Source organism: Ursus arctos, unplaced genomic scaffold (assembly GCF_023065955.2).
Source record: "Ursus arctos isolate Adak ecotype North America unplaced genomic scaffold, UrsArc2.0 scaffold_2, whole genome shotgun sequence".
Taxonomy (NCBI): Eukaryota; Metazoa; Chordata; class Mammalia; order Carnivora; family Ursidae; genus Ursus; species Ursus arctos.
In genome coordinates, this window is record NW_026622874.1 from 34,551,630 (window position 1) to 34,571,369 (window position 19,740).

At 38.2% G+C, this 19,740-nt stretch overlaps 1 protein-coding gene across 1 annotated transcript in view; it reads left to right on the plus strand.

Moving 5' to 3' along the window:
- CRB1 (crumbs cell polarity complex component 1) overlaps window positions 1–19,740 on the plus strand; it is a 159,253-nt gene that overhangs the window by 132,939 nt on the left and 6,574 nt on the right. The window contains exons 6-9 of the mRNA XM_026480462.4: window positions 5,230–6,186; window positions 11,687–12,234; window positions 13,693–13,858; window positions 18,523–19,426. Of these exons, the coding sequence (XP_026336247.4) occupies window positions 5,230–6,186; window positions 11,687–12,234; window positions 13,693–13,858; window positions 18,523–19,426 (2,575 nt within the window). The remainder of the gene's footprint in view (window positions 1–5,229; window positions 6,187–11,686; window positions 12,235–13,692; window positions 13,859–18,522; window positions 19,427–19,740) is intronic.

Sequence of the window (19,740 nt, forward strand, 5' to 3'; positions counted from 1 at the left end):
AAAAAATATCTAATCAATTAAAATAGAGAAAGATGAAACTCATTTGTATACAAGTTTTTGTAGAAATAATTTTTTATTAGATATTTTATTAACTATGACTTTCAATAAAGTGAGAATGGAAGCAAAAGTCATTTTAATAGTCAATGATAATTTGTATTAAACAAACTCTATGTCTTTTTGATCCATTAACATTATGTATTCTGGTGAAAATATGGGATAAACCAGATAGTAAAAATTTTCCCTATCGTGATTATTTTTGAAATACAGTCTTATAGAACCAGACACTAAACTAAAAGAACTTTAGAAAAGTAAAATAAAGTGGCAGTTTTTGGTTAATTAAATAAACTGATTCACATACACAAAATAACAGTAAGCTTCAAGCAATCCACTTCGTACTATAAGTACATGGACATAAATAGCCAATTCATTGTCGACTAAAACCCGATTAAGAAAACTGAAGGACACAGGTAATCCCTAATCCCTTTATCTTGATTGACAGCAGATCTTGCTCTTTGCCAGCCAGTAGACTAGCCAATAAAAGAATTTACAATCTTGTTTCCCACTTTTAGTTTGCTGGATTCATCAAATAAATATGTCTGACCTTATTTTACATTGGAGATATTAATAGAACTGGTTTTAAATGAGGCAAAAGTACAAATAACTGTGCCTTATTCCACTTTTAATATCTAATTCTGTTTATTTTCTTTAGACTACTGATCTTAATACAGGCTTTCTCTTCTTTTTTTTTTTTTCCATGATGGTAAAATCTAAAACTAGCTTCTCTGCTTATACTTAAAGAAAAAAACATAAGTTATTGGTAGTTATTTTGTGAAAGATCAAATGTATAAACTTTAAGAATCAAACTTGAAGAATCATAAGAAAAAATATATTAGGCGACAGAAAAGAAAGACTACCATTTGCACCTACTTGCTGACCAAGGATAAATGAAAGTAATACTGTAAATTGTAAGAACTTAAATGTTTTGTAGCAGATGCTAATAGTCTTAGGTATGGACAGTTTTAGTAGCTGTCTCTGTGTCTTATTGTGTCTACTTTCTTCTCATTTTACTGTGACAAGTCCCTGGTCACTGATCTTTATGACAAACCATGTTGGTCTTCCATTCAACAATTACCCATTTTTCTCCACTGCATTCAGAAAATAAACAAACACATAAATAAATAAAGCAAAACAATAAAAGCTGTATATCCCCAGGCCTTCTCCAATCTGGCTATATTTAATCTTTCTGACTTGATTTTTCCTACATAAATCCTCCATGCCAACAAGCTTGACAAATTCACCATCACCTCTAAATGTCTTATGCTTTTCCATTGATGTGTTTTTGTTTATTCAGTTATTTCCACATACTTTTTTGTCAAACTGATCCATACTTGAAAACCTGCATTAAATCCTACCTCCTTCAAGCCTTCCTCGCCCAGGCCAGGCTGAAGAAAGATCTCTGTCTGAAGACTCATTATTGAGTTATTGCTTATACGATTCACTTGGAATTCATCATATACTGTTCAGTGATATCTCTTCAGTGTTGTCTTGACTCATACTAACATTTCATTTTTTACAAGTTTTTCTCCAGTAAACTCACTGAGGACAGGGAGGGACCAGTTACTACTGCACGATACCCACAATACTTGATATATGGTAGTTATGTGATCAATATGTTTATTGATTTAATTTACAATATTGAGTTTTCATAGCTACAGATTCATGATTATCTCTCATTCAGTGCGTTTCCCCTAAAACTTTGTAAATCTTCTCTAAAGTCCCCTGAGTTTGAGCCTCACATATTAACCATACGCTCACTGAGAACCTGATCTTTAGACTGTATTTTCATAAATACGCACTAGGTTATTCTAACGTAATTCTGATGTAATATTATTGTGGTAAGCATATTGAGGCCAGGGCTGTCTCTTCCACTTTGCAATCCTCTTGACGGTAGGTAGGTCACAGAGAAGATACTTTGTAAATTCGAAAAGCCAATACTTTGAAGTTTCAACTAAGAGGTCAAGATAGGGTCACTGTGAGGTACCAAAGCAAAACAAAACAACAACAAACAAACAAACAAACAAAAAACTATAATGCAGAGTGTCAAAATATATACTAGGCTTCAGGCTTTGAAATGTTTATGCATTTTAAGTATGTATCAAAGTTCTTAAGAGGGCATTTGAAGCAATGAGTCTGTAAAGAGAGTTTTCTGGAGAGTCTAGCTGCTGTGCTGCGAGTTGTACTCCACCACAGAATTTTAGGGTTGGAAGCTAGATTCTGACCCCAAGCAGAGCGAGTTGCTTTAAGGAGAATCCAGTCTCACATAAATTTGAAGGGGGGGTGGGTGGCATAGGCAACTTCGACTGGATTCTCTAGCTACCTGAGGAATCTACAATCTAACTTAAGGCAGGAAAAAGAGAGAGAGAGAGAGAAGTGCTGCTGTGTTGTGCTGGGAAGTAAATGTGCCCCCTCCAACAACAGAGTCAAAGGCATAGGAATCCCCAGGCCCACATGGGGAACTCATGGTAGGAATATCAGTCAGTGATCAGTGTGAAACAGATCCTGCCCAACAAGCTTCTGTCAGAGGGTGAGGGAGCCCCAACAGAGAGAGTTGGTGAATGTGTGAACCTCAGTAAAACGAGAATGAAAGGGTTGGGGAGGGGCAGTGTGAGAACAACTGGTCAAAGGAGAAGCAATGCCTGCCTCACGGGTCTCTGATGACTCAGATGGAGAAACACAGTAGGAGAGGAAAAGTCTTGCCTCAAGTAAATGTATTTAAAGGCACAGTGGAGAAAAAAAAAAGTATTTTGCTTTGATTATAACCCATGAGTTGTTCAATATTGCTGATTAGGTTTTTTTGTTCTCAAAATCCTGTGAAAATCAAATTTAAGTAAAATATCTTCCAATACGAGGGCACCTGAGTGGCTCAGGTTAAGCAGCTGACTTAATTTCAGCTCAGATCATGATCTCGGGGTCCTGGGATGGACCCCCACCATATCGGGGCTCTGTGCTCAGTGGGAAATCTGCTGCAGGATGCTCTCTCTCCCTCTGCCTCTGCCCCTCCCCCCTCTTGCACGCCCTCACTTTCTCACTCTCTCTCTCAAATAAATACATAAATCTTAAAAAAAAAAACTTCCAATACAAAAGTTTGGACTTTTCATAAATTCAGTTAAATTAAATTTGCATTAGAACACTCCTTTAGAATATAGCCTATAATTCCTGTGTCAGTTTTCTTTACTTATAAGGATGATTACATAACAAATAAATCAGTTCAGTTTGGTTTTATATTTCCTACTCATCAAGCCTTTCATAATGCATATATGCTTAGCACTGTACAGGTGCTGTGGGAGGTTCTGAGAGAATAAATGTTCACTATTTTCACAGAGCTTGAAATATTTTTGGATCAACGAAGATTTTGTGAAAGGGATCCAAGTAGTGTAAAAATTAACAGGATATTATCAAGAGTCTAAATGGCATTCATAATGGCAGTGGGCAAAGATTAACTTTGGATACATTTATCTGAAAATATGCATAAGAAGAGCACTTCAGGTTTTGGATTGGATCAGATTAGATGCATTATAAATATTTTAATCACCTTACAAAAGTCACCATGAATCAATTCAAAAATTACCAAGTGTCAAATGTGAGCCAGACACTATGCTATGGTTTAGACATATTTTGGTGAATAAAACAGACATTTTCTTTTCCCTCATGAAGAATACAGTATAATGAGATTCTAGCCCTATATGCTCAATAGGTAAAGTTATGCAATTTGTGGGTCACTCCATATACCTACACCTTCCAAACAGTCTCCCTCAATGACTATACTACTATTTGAATGTTGTCATTAGAGGGTATTTCCTTCGGTTATTACTTTTTAACAACAGCTAACACTTAATTGAGAATTTATTATATATCAAGCAATGTTATGATCATCTTATGATCATGTCATATGATCATCATATAAGATATGAGATGAATTCTGACTTTTAAAAGCCCTGTGATGTAAGGACTATTATTAACACCATTTTGTAGATGAGAAAACAGAGACACTAAAAGTGAATGTAACCTGCTCACAGCCTTGCAGGGGTACAGATCTAACCTTATCAATATAGGAGGCTTTGATTAAATTTTTATAATTTAAGTTTAATACTTAATATTTTATTTTTTATATTTTATGTACTTTTAATACATATGTTTAGGCATGGATTTAAATGGGAAAATAACACATATTAGTAATAACAATAAGTGAGAATGCACTAAATTGTCAGTTAAAGAACAGGTAGTGTCAGATTGGATTTTAAAAACCTAGAAACCAGATTGTGGGAGTGCTTTGGGATTTAGACTTGATTCTTTCTAAGCCTCAGTATCTTCTTTGAAAGAGAGCTAAGGCAATCTGCACTGGAAACTTTTGAAGACTGTGGTAGGCACAGATAAAGTATGTGGATTAAGGTGTGGGAGAAACCAGACAGTGCTCTACACATGTCAATTGTTGTTAACCTATTTGTTCATTTGAACTTCACTGGAAAAGCAATAACCACCACTCTTGAAAGGTGTTGTATTTCTTCTTGGTACTTTGTTTATGTGAATTCTAATAATTCTCTAATTAGAGACTTGGAATCAGGAAAAAGAGTAAAAAAGAAAGTGAAGTTAAAACTTTGAGACAGACCATGGTATGGGATATATTTCATGGTTTATACTAGAATTATCTTAGAAGCTGTCCAAGGTGAGGGTAGTCTAGACTATCTATATATCTGGCAAACTTTGGTTTTAAGGGTTATGGGGAGGTAAAAACAAGATAATAGGCAAAATCACCAATTTCAAGTAGAATAGAGTAAAATCAGCAGCCTGGGACAGGATACATATCTGAGAATGGAGTCCCCAAATAAATAATCCATATCAAGCATCACTTTTTCTCTTTTATCATTTTTATGATATTGAGTTCCACATACATGTCTGACAATAGTAGTCTGAGTCAACCCCTATATTTGGCAAATAGCCTATTTCTAGAGGAAGAATTCAGGGTCTTCTGTGACTGCACTTGTCTGCACAACACACACACAATGATATCATCAATTTTAACTTCCTCAATAACTATTCACATTTTATTCCATTACAGTCCTAAACCTGAGCTAGCTATCCACTTCCACAGATTATACATGGAAATTCTGTGAATCTTCTATTTCTGATCTGAATATTGGCAATTTCAACCTATTCTTTATTATTTAACAGGAATCCACTGTGAAGAAGACATTGACGAATGCTCTTCAAACCCTTGCCAAAATGGTGGTACTTGTGAGAACCTGCCTGGTCATTATACTTGCCATTGCCCATTTGATAACCACTCAGGAACATTTTATGGAGGAAGGAACTGTTCTGATATTCTCCTGGGTTGTGCCCATCACCAATGTCTGAATAATGGAATATGCATCCCTCACTTCCAAAATGGCCAGCATGGATTCAGCTGCCTATGTCCCTCTGGCTATACTGGGTCATTGTGTGAACTTGTCACCACACTTTCTTTTGAGGGCAATGGCTTCCTGTGGATCACAAGTGGCCCAGTTACAGGCGAGGATTTGGCTTGTAACATAGCCCTCAGTTTCCAGACTGTTCAGCCAATGGCACTTCTACTTTTCCGAGGCAACAGAGACATGTTTATAATGCTGGAGTTGCTAAGTGGCTACATTCACTTATCAATCCAAGTCAATAACCAGTCAAAGGTGCTCCTCTACATTTCCCACAACACCAGCGACGGAGAGTGGCATTCCATAGAGGTGATGTTTGCGGAGGCTGTGACCCTTACCTTGCTTGACAACTCTTGTAAGGAGAAATGCATCACGAAAGCTCCTTCTCCATTTGGAAGTGATCAATCAATATGTGCTTTTCAAAACTCCTTTTTGGGTGGCTTGCCAGGAGGAACGAGCAGCAATGGCACTGCTCTGCTTAACATCTGTAATATACCGTCCACACCTTCATTTGTAGGCTGTCTCCAAGACGTTACAATTGATTCGAATCACATTACTCTGGAGGACATTTCCTCTGGCTCGTCTTTAAATGTCAAGGCAGGCTGTGTGAGAAAGGATTGGTGTGAAAGACAACCTTGTCAAAACAGAGGACGCTGCATCAACTTGTGGCTGAATTTCCAATGTGATTGCTACAGGCCCTACAAAGGCCCGAACTGCCTGAGAGGTGAGAGAAGGCTGGGCACCCAGGAGTGTTGTGCCTCAGAGTCGCACAGTAACAAAACAGCCCAGCTGCCTTTCCTGTTACGAAACATAATGACCCCTCAGGACTTCCACTTCTGGTTACCAACTGACGAGAAAAAAGAAGAGGCTAGTAATGTGCATTAATTAATTTTGAGTGAATTCATTAGACACCAGGATGTCATTCATGCAGAGAAGTTAAAAAAAAAAAAAAAAGCTGATACTCCCACCTAAATGAGTTTTCATCTTGATGTGTTTACAAAGTGCTATTACAATTCGTGGTGTGTCAGAAATGTATTGTAAATCGTATTTGAAAGAGAGATCATCTTTTGGGAGATAGGACCATTAGCCATGAAACTAGTCAATGCCAAGTATTGGCAAATGTCTTGTGTGTAGTAGACTCTTAGGAAATATTTACTTCCTTGCTCTCTGTTCTATGCAATTCACACTTGCTCCAAAATCATGCTTATGTTTAGCACTTTTATAAACCACTGATTCTATTCAGAGGTGTATTTTCCAGGGCTGCAGAGGAGAAAACTGATATTCTACCTATGTGTCTTAAGAAAAAAGAAAGAAAATGTGAATAGTAACAACAGTGAAATTTTATAGACACCATGAACTAATTGATCTGATTTTTCTAGCAAATCACAGCTTGAAATGTATTTCAAAATCCTTAACTTCCAACATTGTTCCAAAGACTGCTGTTGATAGTGATTAATACATACCTCTTTCTTTTTATTATTATTATCATGCCTTGAAAATGTCTAAGAGGTAATTGTAACAGACTGCTTTGAAGTTCAGCTGTAATTTACCCTAAGATTTTAGAGCAACTTGAAGTAGGACAACATCTGGTAAATAGTCTTCTCTGCTTTATATGAAGTAAAATTAAAACCAGTCTTCGCCTATATCCTATTCCATGTATGAATGGCTAAGAGTTATTAGAAACTATTCATGGGTCTCCCCCCTAACCGCAATATTCATTACAAATCATGGACCTGTTTGACAATGAGGTATGGCATCTACCAGCTCTATGTAATATTTTAAATAGAATGGCAAGTTGTTTTGTGATTTTTAAAGGAGAAAGGGGAAATTATGCTGAGGCAATGTTCACTTTTTGAAGAAAAATTTAATTGACCCAAGGCAATATTTTTACTACATACACAAAATAACAAACAGATGCTGACTCGTTTTGACTGGCTTCCAAATGCAGCGACCCCTAAGGTTAATACTGACCGTGGTGATCCTAACTGTCCTGGTAAATAGTTTCAAGGGATTCCAATCCAGTGGGTTCTGGTTTTCTTTAGTTTATTTTTTCCAACTTGGAAAATGATGATGTTTTTAAACCAAGTTCCTGAATTTGTTGCATGCCCCACCTCTCCCAGTTCCCTTATCCCCCTCACTATTTGAAACTGTTTAACCCTCGTGGAAAAGCTTGGCTTCAAAACTGACCTGTATAGGGAGGAGGTTCTGTAAAATCTTCTCTTTCCAAAAATTCTTGGTATAAGTTTAAGAAAAATTATATTTTTCATATCGCCTCCATCATAAAACTAAAAATATTCTGTAGGTATTAGTCATTATGTTTGCTGGGGAGTTTATTCTCATTACAAAAGAGGCTTACAAGCTGCAATGAGGACACGGAGCCTTTCTATCATTGCACGTGTACATGCAGGAGGGAGGAGAGATACTAACAACTACCAAGGCCAACTTCATTCAGTTCAGGATCTTGGTTCACTATTCCCCAACCCATTGCAATGAACAAGCAGGATGGATGGAGGATTTAGTTGGTTCACTAAACATGAATGACATGGAGATTTCCAATATTTTTACATCGATCTTTTAAAAATAATCAAATATCTCAATAAGAGGAGTTCTGGAAAGTGTTTCTCAAAGCTTAGTTGCCAGAACTGTCTCAATATATTTTCTTGTGTTGACTGTGTATAAAATCACGGAGCTGCCAAGATATCGTTCAGAATGAAGACCTCTTGCCTTCTAGAGAGTATTTTTTATTTGTAGAGGCAATTTACATATGTTTTATCTTCAGTCATACATCTAGACTTTAAGACTCTTATCCTGCTAGAATTGCAGTTTCTTTGATACAGAAGGGGCTTCACTCCATGACTGTATTTTTTAAACTATGATGCCCGCCGAGGGTAGTGACCAAACTTCTGCTTACACGCTTTTAGGAATGAAGAACTCATTTATTCTATCTTGCCAGAAACTGCCCCAAGGTTGTTTCTTATACTGAAATAAAATATGATTACTTATAGCTTTCATTCATTGGCAGCATTGTAACTCTTGAAATCATACTAATATAAATCTTACATTTCTTCTTTTTGAGAACACTTCAATATTTAAAGTATCTTGTACCATCCAAGCCATCACTTCTTCCATGCTAAACATACCTAGTTTCTTCTAATGTTCTCCATACGACATAGCTTTCAGATATTTCATCAGTTGCTTGCTTGTTGCTTGCTTTGGAATAAATTTGCTTATCTGGTTCCTAGATGTGCCTGATGCTGCAGCGTGACACAAGACTATAACCTCTCTCATTCTAGATAATGTTCTTCTGTTTTCAGCCTACTATTGCCTTGACCTTTTGGCAACCATGTTCTATGCTTGGCTCACTTTGGGTCATTTTTATTCATGGTGCCACAGAATCCTGCTTCTTCCACCCTAAATGAGATACATTTAGAAGCAAGAGGCTTTTATTTATTCTTAGTAAATTTCACCTTGTTGTATTCTACCAATCATTAGAACTTGAAGCCATTTTTCATCTGCATTTGCCATCCCTCTTCATGACATATCAACAACACAGTTGAGAATCATTGCTCCCATGTTCACAGACAAGTCATACATGGCTTCGGGTGTTTCTAAAATCATGTAGTAAATCACATCCTCTGACCACTTTCTTGTGATTTCTGAAGAAGAATGGGATTGCTGGAGACTCAAGCTTCTGAGAAAAAAAAACAAACACCCCCTCCCCACAAAGAGCTCTGTGTTATGTCTTTTAGTTTGGATCCACAAAGGGATCTGCAGGCATTCTAGGATGACCAGCAGGGTCCCCACCACCCATGAGATTGAATGATTTTGTGCATATTCTCAAACCTCCGGAGCTTCAAGAGCCACGTTTTCCTATTAAACATTTTATCTCATATGAAAGTGCTGCAGTGTATTCAGAGATGTTAACCTCTTCAAATGGGTTATTTTATTCAACAGTACACTTTGAAAGATACCTGTAGTTGCCAGGAGCAGGTGGTCTTCAAACGCAGATTCAAAAATGCAATATACCTGTAGAAAATCAAGTCGGAGATCTGAAAATGCAGCCTTTTATGCAGGAGGTCTTCAAACACAGATGGTTGCCTAAGCAAGTTTTAACCGTAGTTCCACTACACTAAAATATGTCTTACCTTTGCCCAAACTTCAGCTGGACCATGATGATATTTAGGCACAATGAAATATGGTAAAATCTGTCTTGTTTCTGGTTGGCATTGGGATGTAAAAACTTGAAGATAGCCATCTTTTCAAGGCTGCTCTCATCACATTCATCATGGTTTCTAGATTGCAGAATTCAGTGGTGCATTTTGAGTACTCCTCTTACTTCACCTCTCTTGACATCCTATCTGTCACAACAACAGTAAACACAGTTAAGCACTCCCTCTTCCTGACAACTTGTTCCTCGCTAGGCTTATCGGACATCACTCTCCCTTGGCTCTCCTCCTGTCTTACTTGCTGCTCTTTTGTCATCTCCTTTACCTCCAAAACCAAATATCTGGTGCTTAAGGACTCCGTTCTTGGACCTGTTCTTTTCTCTGTATATATTCATTCTCTTGGTGATCTCATCCAGTCTTGTGGCTTTAAAGAGCATTAATTACACTGACAAATCTGAAGTTATTATAGCTACCCTAGAACGTCTCCACTGCAGCTCTATAGCTGTTTACTAGACATTTCCACCTGGATATCTAAGAGGGCATCTCAAATGTAATATGGACTCTCACTTTCCCCCCAGATCTGTTCCTCTTGTTTTCTTTTCAGTCTCTGCAAATGGCAATTCAATGCTTCTAGCCACTTAGGCAACAACAACAACAAAAAAGAATCTTGGCACTGTACTTGCCCTAGAAAATCATGTAGGTTCAACCTTCAAAATATTTCCAAAATCTGACAATTTCTCATCACCTTCTCCGTTACCACTGATCCAAGCCACCATTCCTTCTCTCTTAGATTTCTGCAACTGTATCTCTACATTCTTTCGGTTTTCGTTCAAATGTTATCTTCTAAGGAGTATTTCTCTCACAACTTTATTAAAAAAATCCCAACTCTACTTCTACCCCCAGCGCTCCCTATTCCCTTTCCCTACCTGATTTATTGTATACCTAAAGATTTATCACCTCCTGACATGCTCTATAGTTTGTTTCTTTATCTGTGTCTGGTCTGAGTCCACTAACTAGAATATAAGCTTTAAGAAGACAGGAACTTTAGGGGCATCTGGGTGGCTCAGTCGATTAAGTGTCTGACTCTTTATTTCAGTTCAGATCATGATCTTGGGGTCGTGAGTTCAAGCCCCGTGTCAGGCTCCACACCCAGTGTGGAGCCTGTGTCAGTAAGATACTCTCTCTTTTTCTCTCCCTCTGCCCACCCCACCCCTGCTCACTCTCTCTCTCTCAAAAAAAAAAAAAAAAAAAGGAACTTTAGTTCCTACAATATCATCAATATGATACTCCAAATAATAATAAAAGGCAAGGGAGTTGAACAAAGAAAGAGGAATCTTCCTTCTGTGGTCCTGGTTGGGAGAGGCATGGGAGACAGACGAGTAGTAGGGGGAGACAAAGCTGAGCACTGAACTCACCCAGCATTTCCTTAAAGAAGTTAGTAATGCACTAATGTGGCAATACTATCAATGGACGTCAACTCAAGAAAACTCTTGAGATGTATACAAATGAACCCTTACTTCCCAAAATATTGATGGTATTGTAGGAGAGGATTTGCAAATCTCATTCTTGATTTCTGTCCTTCAGAAAGAATGATTAAATTTAATGACATTTGCTTCAGCATGTCCTCAAATAGCAAAGATGATGGATGCCTGAACAGTCTGCTTTGAGATGTTACAGAAAGAGATCTTGTACCTCATATTTCTGCCACCAAGTTGGAGGACAGTAGTAGCTGATATTCCATCATTAAACCCTAGCATTTTAGGACAGTGAAGGAGAGGTAAATCTTAAGTTTATCAGCACAGAGAGCTTTTCTCTTTCCGTTTTATGATCAGTGGGGCTCAACTATAAACTATAAACTAAAATGTAGTTATTTTCAGTAAACTCAGAAGTTTTGAGAAATGAGGCCAAATTGTCATTCTATTGAATAGGCCTGTTCTAAACTTTAAAAAATGTGTGTGTGTGTGTGTGTGTGTGTGTGTGTGTATCTTCTGGCCCTTCTTCCTTGTGAGTCTTAAAATGTTTCTTCTTTGTTTCTCCTCCTCTGTTTTGACACTGAAGAGTATGTGGCAGGCAGATTTGGCCACGATGACTCCACTGGATATGCTGCTTTTGATCTTGATGAGAGTTATGGAGAGAACTTCACCATCTCTATGTTTGTTCGAACACACCGACCATCAGGCTTACTCCTAGCTTTGGAAAACAGGACTTACCAGTACATCCGTGTTTGGCTAGAGCATGGCAGACTAGCAATGCTGCATCCAGGCTCTTCCAAGTTAGTAGTAAAGTTTGTTCTTAGTGATGGAAATGTCCATTTGATATCTTTGAAAATCAAGCCAGATAAAATTGAACTGTATCAGTCTTCACAAAACCTAGGGTTTATTTCTGCCCCTACATGGAAAATCCAAAAAGGAGATGTCATGTACATCGGTGGCCTGCCTGACAGACCAGAGACCGAAGCTAATGGTGGCTTCTTTAAAGGCTGTATCCAAGATATAAGGTTAAACAACCAAAATCTGGAATTCTTCCCAAATTCAACAAACAATGCATCCCACAATCCAGTTCTTGTCAATGTGACCCAAGGCTGTCCTGGAGACAACATGTGCAAGGTAGGATTATTCACACCAACTATTGTCAATATTGCATGCTAAACTGTTGTTTTTACTAAATAATTTATTATAGCCGTTCTCTGTATGTGAAGATAATGTTACTGACCCACCAGCCATAGATAACACTTCATCAATATTTTTCCAGCAAGACTGGGGGATTTATATGGAGCCATAAAAAAATGGCCTTGACCTTGGTGGCATCATGGTCTTTTTAACCATCCAAGATAACTCCAGCCACATGGTTCTACTACCACAAGAAACAATTGCCTAAGAATAAGAGTATTTTAATCCCCAAACTCTTAACGGCATCTCAGAGGTTAAACTGAACTAACTCATTTTGGAAGAGATCATCATATCATTTATATTAAATGCCCAACTACCATTGTTTTGACTATGAAGTCAACAACAACAAAAAACCCTGAGTGGTAACTTTCTTCTGGTAGTTGGATTTGAAATTCTCCAAAATATATTTTTCCCAGAGCCTATGTTTTACTGTACGTATTTTGTTATGCTCTTCCAAAAGCTATTTAAATATGTGAATTTGTCAGCTCTGCATGACCTTTCAAAGGAAACACATTTATATCTGTTGAGCATTTATTGAGCTCTGACTATTGCCATGCACTGGGCTTGCTTCTAAATGTACAAAAATGAATCATGTTAACATTACTATAGGAGCACTGCCAATGTGCCAGGCACCGCTTTACATAGATGAATATATTTAATTCTGTTGAAGGACTGCTGTGTACAACAGGCATTGTTATTACCCCATTTATGTCATCTACAGATAAGGAAGATGAAGTTCAGAAAGATTATGTAACTAGCCTCAATCACATCTTACTAGTGGGGCTGAGATCAACAGGTCTCAGCTCTCAGAAATTCCCTTTTAAATACTCTCATTTTGGATATTTTGTGAGAAACCTTTTAAGAACTCATATAATAATAGAATGTTTCTGACTGAGAGGCAGGGCAACTGAAGAGGTCACTGTATCTGGACCCAGAGGATCCAGGGACCAGGCTTCACCGTTTGCCTTTGTATTAGGATCTTGGGTAAAAGGACGGTCCTCTGCTTCCTCATTAGTACAAACAGGACCAATAAACCCCTACCTCAAATGGTAATGGGTGTGATTCAAAGTGCTTGGTAACTTGGAAATTCCAGAGGATGTTATAAACGTTTTAAATTCCTCCTTGTGTTGTAGAAAATTGGCCTTATCTATTTTCCCTTTCTCATTTCATCTCTCTCTTTTTGTTTCTCTCTCTCCCCATTTCTCTTTTAGGAAAGAGTTGGCAATAGTAGCAGTAAGTTTTTTTTTCCATTTGTCAACCAATGGATATAAAAAGTTCAAAGTGTAAATATGTAGAAAATTAGCATTTAAAAATAACAGAAATAGGGTCTTGCCTTTACTGTTTCCATCGTTAGTTGCCAGTGCTTTTTATACCTTTGCTTTCTTTTCTGCTCAGTCCAACCCCTGTTACAATGGAGGTGTGTGCTATTCCCTGTGGGATGACTTCTCCTGCTCCTGCCCTGTGAACACAGCTGGGAAAGCGTGCGAGCAAGTCCGGTGGTGTGAGCTCAGCCCTTGTCCTCCCACGGCCCAGTGCCGGGAGGTGCCTCAAGGATTTGAATGTAGGTGGCGTTTAAAGTTATTACCCATCCCATTAAATCGGGTATTTCAGTTCCACGAGTCAACCCAGAAAAAAAATTCAAAGAACACCTGCTTCCCAAAGAAACCTGTGGCTCTTTGCCCTGACTTGAGTAGTACAATAAAACTAATATAGTAATAATAATATCCAGATTGGCTTCATGCCTCATCCTGCCCCCCGGGGCTTCCCTGGGGATGGAGGCGTGGTAGGGGATGGAGGTCAGAGCAACACCAGACTTAGATCTTTGATTATTTAAAACTAATTTCTGAAGAAATTAACTAAGTAATGTTTGGTTTTCCTTTCCTCCTCTTTGGGAATACAGAGTCAAGTGCTAGTGTGAGCTCACGGCCTTATGCTAACTGCCTCGGGCAGTTCCCATGATCTCTGTAATCTAGAGCTTTCTCTGTAAATGGGGATAAAACATCTACTTGATAGGTAGATAAAAAAAATTTTGTGTGTATGTGATGATTTTATAACCTTAAGTATAAAAAGGCAAACACGTTAAGCATTCTGTTGTTTTCTGAGTATTTTCCTCAGTCCGAAATGTTTCCTGGCCCATCTTCAGTACTAAAGACCACAGTTTTCCAAATGTTAGCAAATTTGAATACTATTTCACAATTTTGACATGTCTACATACTAACCACATTATTATTTAAATTTTCTCTTCTCTACTACTTCGAATAATGCAGTCTAGTAGTAATAACAAATCTTCATGTTCGCATTGAATTCTAATCTCCCCCCTTTATTTGAAGATTTTGCTTCTAAAATTTTTCTCTCTTCAACATCATTACCTTTTCCATCAGTGTATAAACACACTGCCAGATTTCCTCATTACAAAAAAATTACCTTTTACCATCCCCACCCCCAGCTACCATCCCATTTTTAGCTTCCTTTCATAGTGTGATAAATCCTCCAACGAGTTGTCCTCAATTTGCTTCTGATGTCCTGCTGCATACATTCTACTACCCCATTCCATCAGGGCCCTCACACCCTACCTCTGTCTTGAACTTGCTTAACTCAGAGCTGAGGCATGTTGCCTTCATCACTTCACTCAGGCTCCAACCCGAATGTCCTCTTATCTGGCTTTATTTTTCTTCATCTCTCTTATGATTCCTTCATGTTTTGTTGTATATGTATTTGTTTCCTTGTTCCTCATCCCATTCCTCACTAGAATATAGGAAGAAGGAAATTTCCTATTTGGTTTCTCACATTACTCTCCTCACTTAGAATCATGCCAAACATATAGGAGGTTGTCAATAAGTCTTTGTCAAATGAATAAAATAACATTATTTTGCTTCAAGTTAACTCAATATTTTCACTTAACTGCTCCAGACTTTAAGTGATACATATCACCTTGGAGAACATCACACTAAAATAATGGAACGGAACCAGACAATAGAACGACCTCAGGTTTACTGCAACAACATTGTGTTTTCAACTGAGCTGCGGTGACTGAGGAAAAGAGAATACATTTACTTTTCTGTTTCTATATTTTCAAAACATATATGAAAAGGATATATGAAATGTGTTGTACTATATATACATACATATACTTGGGAAAATTTCTAGAATACATACAATTTAATGTTTCATGTTTTAAATGTATATTCTATATTACAGTATAGTATTATTGGATATATATAGTATATAAAGCATGATGAGTTGGCATTAAGAATGCACTTTGATTTCTAGTATGGCACCAGATTTTAAATACAACCTTTCCATTGTTCTACCTCCAAACTGCTTGTTTAAAACAATGTATTATTAGTTTTATTGTTAATTTTTTGATAGAAATCTTAAAGTTCCAAAAATTCTTAGTCCCAGTTATATTCTACAAAAGGGTTTTTATATCATTTGGAATATTTTCACAGAGGAAAAAAAAAGAATAGGATTCTAAACACAGTGGCAGACCAAGAACCATACCCCTAGTGCATATTGGTCTTCAGTCTCTCCATAAAGCAGTTTAGGATTTGGACATACCACATCAGAAAAAAGTTAAGTGAATCTTCACTGCTACTGCATTCCCACTACAGAAAGAGTAGAAAATTTGCCTCTGATCTCCCAAAAAGTCTCAATAACATTTTTTTTGAAGTATGACTTATCTTAATGAAGGAAGAAAATGTAAATCAATAGGAGGGGTGAAATTTACGAATTGACAGGTATGAAGCCTAGAACACACTTTTGCTACTTTGTGTAATTTTAATTTTATGTGATCTTATGACCCTATTGTATTTTCTTTCAAGTAAGATATATTGAAGAAGAGGAGGTCTAATAGAATAACATACTCTTGAGACTATAGCTCATGCATCACCCTGAGTTTGCCTTTAGGGCATTATCCTATCGGAAAACCAAGACTTCAAAATTTACAACCCACCTTCTATACAGGTGTGTTTATTATGAAAAATTCCCCGAAGAAAAGGTGAAATACAAAGATTGTTATGTGTATTGTGATTTTCCCCAGATGAGAAGTGATCTCAGTGTGCTCAGCAGTGTTAGTAAAATGAACTTATTAACATCATAGACCATATTCACCCTTTTGGAACTGGAGAGAGCTAATGAGATTTGTTATTTTAACATGTATTTTAAAACATGGAATAAGGCACTCGTTGCTCCTTTTCTCCCTAATCCCAACCCCAAGCTTGGTGGGAAAAATGCCACATCAAAAGTAATAAAATCAAGTGAAATTTTAATCCAAGTAATACATTTGAATCATATACTTGGATGATACACTTGAATTTTCTCCTGCAGTTGTTTCTAACCATTATCTCATTTTCCAGATTTAAGGACACAGGAGTTATTTTTACAGATTATTTATTTAGTAATGTTTACCTGCTATATGTCTGGCAATGTTTTAGGCATTGAGATTTAGTAACATTTTAAACAGAGAAAGTCCCTGATCTCATGAAGTGCATTTTCTAGTGCAGAAAGACAGTCAAAGAACAAGCAGGCAAGTGACCAAAATAATTTCAAATAGTTGTCAATGTTATGAGGGAAATAAAGCAGAGTATTGGAACAGAGAGTGGCTACAGGGAAGAAGCTATTTTAACTTGGATGGTCAGGGAAAGCTCAGAGGAGGTGACATGTGAGCACATAGGCTGTGGGAAGATCTGGGGGAGGAATACTCCGAGTGTCAGTAACAGCAAGTAAAAGGCCAAAAGGCCTGATTTGGGAACAAGTTTGACGTCTTCAAAGAATGGCAAGAAGCTTTTGTGGCTGTAGCATGTGAACAAGGAAGAGGGTGATAGCAAATAGAATTGAATAGTTAATTAAGGGTCAGATCACAGAGACTTCTGCAGGCCACATTTAGGATTTAGGATTTCTTTCTAGACGTGGTGGTAACCAAGGCAGGTTCTGAGCTAAGGACTGGTTGTTATGTTGCTCTGCAGGCTGACAGAAGCAGGGGCACTGAGAAATAAGTAGAATAGTCTATATGAAAAGAGGTGATTGGCTGAGGTCCCCCACGATTGAGGCAAAGACAACATTTTCAGGTCAATTTTTACTGAAAAGTGCAAGAATAGAGAATTGACCACTACACTAAGTAACACAGAGGTCATCGTAACTCAACAAGCTTGACTTCGGTGAAGTGATTGGCACAAAAGGCCGAGCTGCGTGTATTAAAAAGAAAATGAGAGGGGCGCCTGGGTGGCGCAGTCGTTAAGTGTCTGCCTTCGGCTCAGGGTCTGATGCCAGCGTTCTGGGATCGAGCCCCACATCAGGCTTCTCTGCTAGGAGCCTGCTTCTTCCTCTCCCACTCCCCCTGCTTGTGTTCCCTCTCTCGCTGGCTGTCTCTCTCTCTGTCAAATAAATAAATAAAATCTTAAAAATAAAATAAAATAAAAAGAAAATGAGAGATGAGAAACTGGAGTCAATGAGAATGTAAAACCATTTGGAGGAGTTGGGGCAGGAAAGGAAATAGAGAATTAAGGAAACAGCAGGGTGAGGGGGAGGTGAATCGTGCTTTTGGGTCTTGCGTGTGTTTTGATTTTCTAAGATTGGAGCAGTTACAGTATATTGTATGCTGATGGGAAACAACAAAAAGAGAGGGGAAATGATGATGTGCAGGATTGCTTGATGGGAGAAAGCCCCACACATCTGGTGTCACGCGTGCTGTGAATGCAGAAGTCGTGTGAGAGGAAAGGAGACCCACCCAGGAGGTGGAGAACTGGATTTTCTCTACTCAAGTGAACAATCATAGGTTTTTCCAACACCCCTACCAAGTTCCACGTCTAGTCATGTATGCATTGAATCCCATTCATTTTCACCTTTTTTAGACATTGTTTCTACATGTAACCTTCCTTTCAATGGAAAAGAAATGGATGGTCTGGGTTTTGGTATCAGACTATGCAGGTTTGGTATTCTGGTCTTATTATTTATTGGCCACATGACTATAAAAAGATCACTTAGCTTCTGTGAGTCTCAATTTCTTCTTTTATAAAATGGGGGTGATAATAGTAATGATAATAAAAAATGTGCTCCAGAGTTCTGTTACTATAAATAATATCAAAAGAACTAGCACAGTGCCTAACACATAGCAAACAATCGATCCATAATTATATTAACCTGATGGCCATTTATAGTAATAAAGGTAATGAAGCCAACATTACAGGTTTAATAAAGTTGCTGATTGGTCTTGCCTTCTCTCTTTAGGTATTGCAAATGCTGTTTTTAATGCACAAAGCAGTGAAATATTATTCAGGAGCAATGGGAACATTACCAGAGAACTCACCAATATCACATTTGGTTTCAGAACAAGGGATGCAAATGTGATCATATTGCATGCTGAGAAGGAGCCTGAATTTCTGAATATTAGCATTCAAGATTCCAGATTATTGTTTCAATTGCAAAGTGGCAACAGTTTTTATACACTGAGTCTGACAAGTTTGCAGTCAGTGAACGATGGCATGTGGCACCAAGTGACTCTTTCCATGACGGACCCACTGGCCCAGGCCTCCAGGTGGCAAATGGAAGTGGACAACCAAGTGCCTTTTGTGACCAGTGCAGTTGCCACCGGGAGCCTCAACTTTCTGAAGGATAATACAGACATTTATGTGGGTGACCGAGCTGTTGATACGCGAGGCCTGAAAGGGTGTCTAAGTACAATAGAAATTGGTGGCATTTATCTCTCTTACTTTGAAAATGTTCCTGGTTTCACTAGTAAACCCCAGGAAGAGCAGTTTCTCAAAATCTCTATAAATTCAGTGGCTACTGGCTGCTTGCCGTTGAATGCCTGCCACTCCAGCCCCTGTTTGCATGGAGGAAATTGTGACGACATCTATAGCGCTTATCACTGCTCATGTCCCTTGGGATGGTCAGGGACACGCTGTGAACTCAACATTGATGAATGCTTTTCAAACCCCTGTATCCATGGCAACTGCTCCGACAGAGTTGCAGCCTATCACTGCAGGTGTGAGCCTGGATACACTGGTGTGAACTGTGAAATGGATATAGACAATTGCCAGAGTCACCAGTGTGCAAATGGGGCCACCTGCATCAGCAACACCAATGGCTATTCTTGCCACTGTTTCGGAAATTTCACAGGAAAATTTTGCAGGTGAGCATAAAGTCCATGCAAAGCTTGGCCTTTGGAGCTATACTCTCCATTTTCCTTGTCAAATTGGAAAGCTCTCTCAGCTACGCCTCTGTAGGCTGTGCTGAACAGGAGTGACGTGGGTCCCTTCCATCCCAGTTTGGTCATGTAGACGGGATTTCACAGGGTGGGATGTTCTACAAGGAAGAATGGTAGTGTTTTGACCAGACTTTAAGCAAAACATTTTCTCTGACATCTTTGTTAGAATATGTCTCATGAACTGTAGCCCCAGAGTTTGACAGCTTTAAGGCCTCAAGAAACAAATATTTTTTACAATA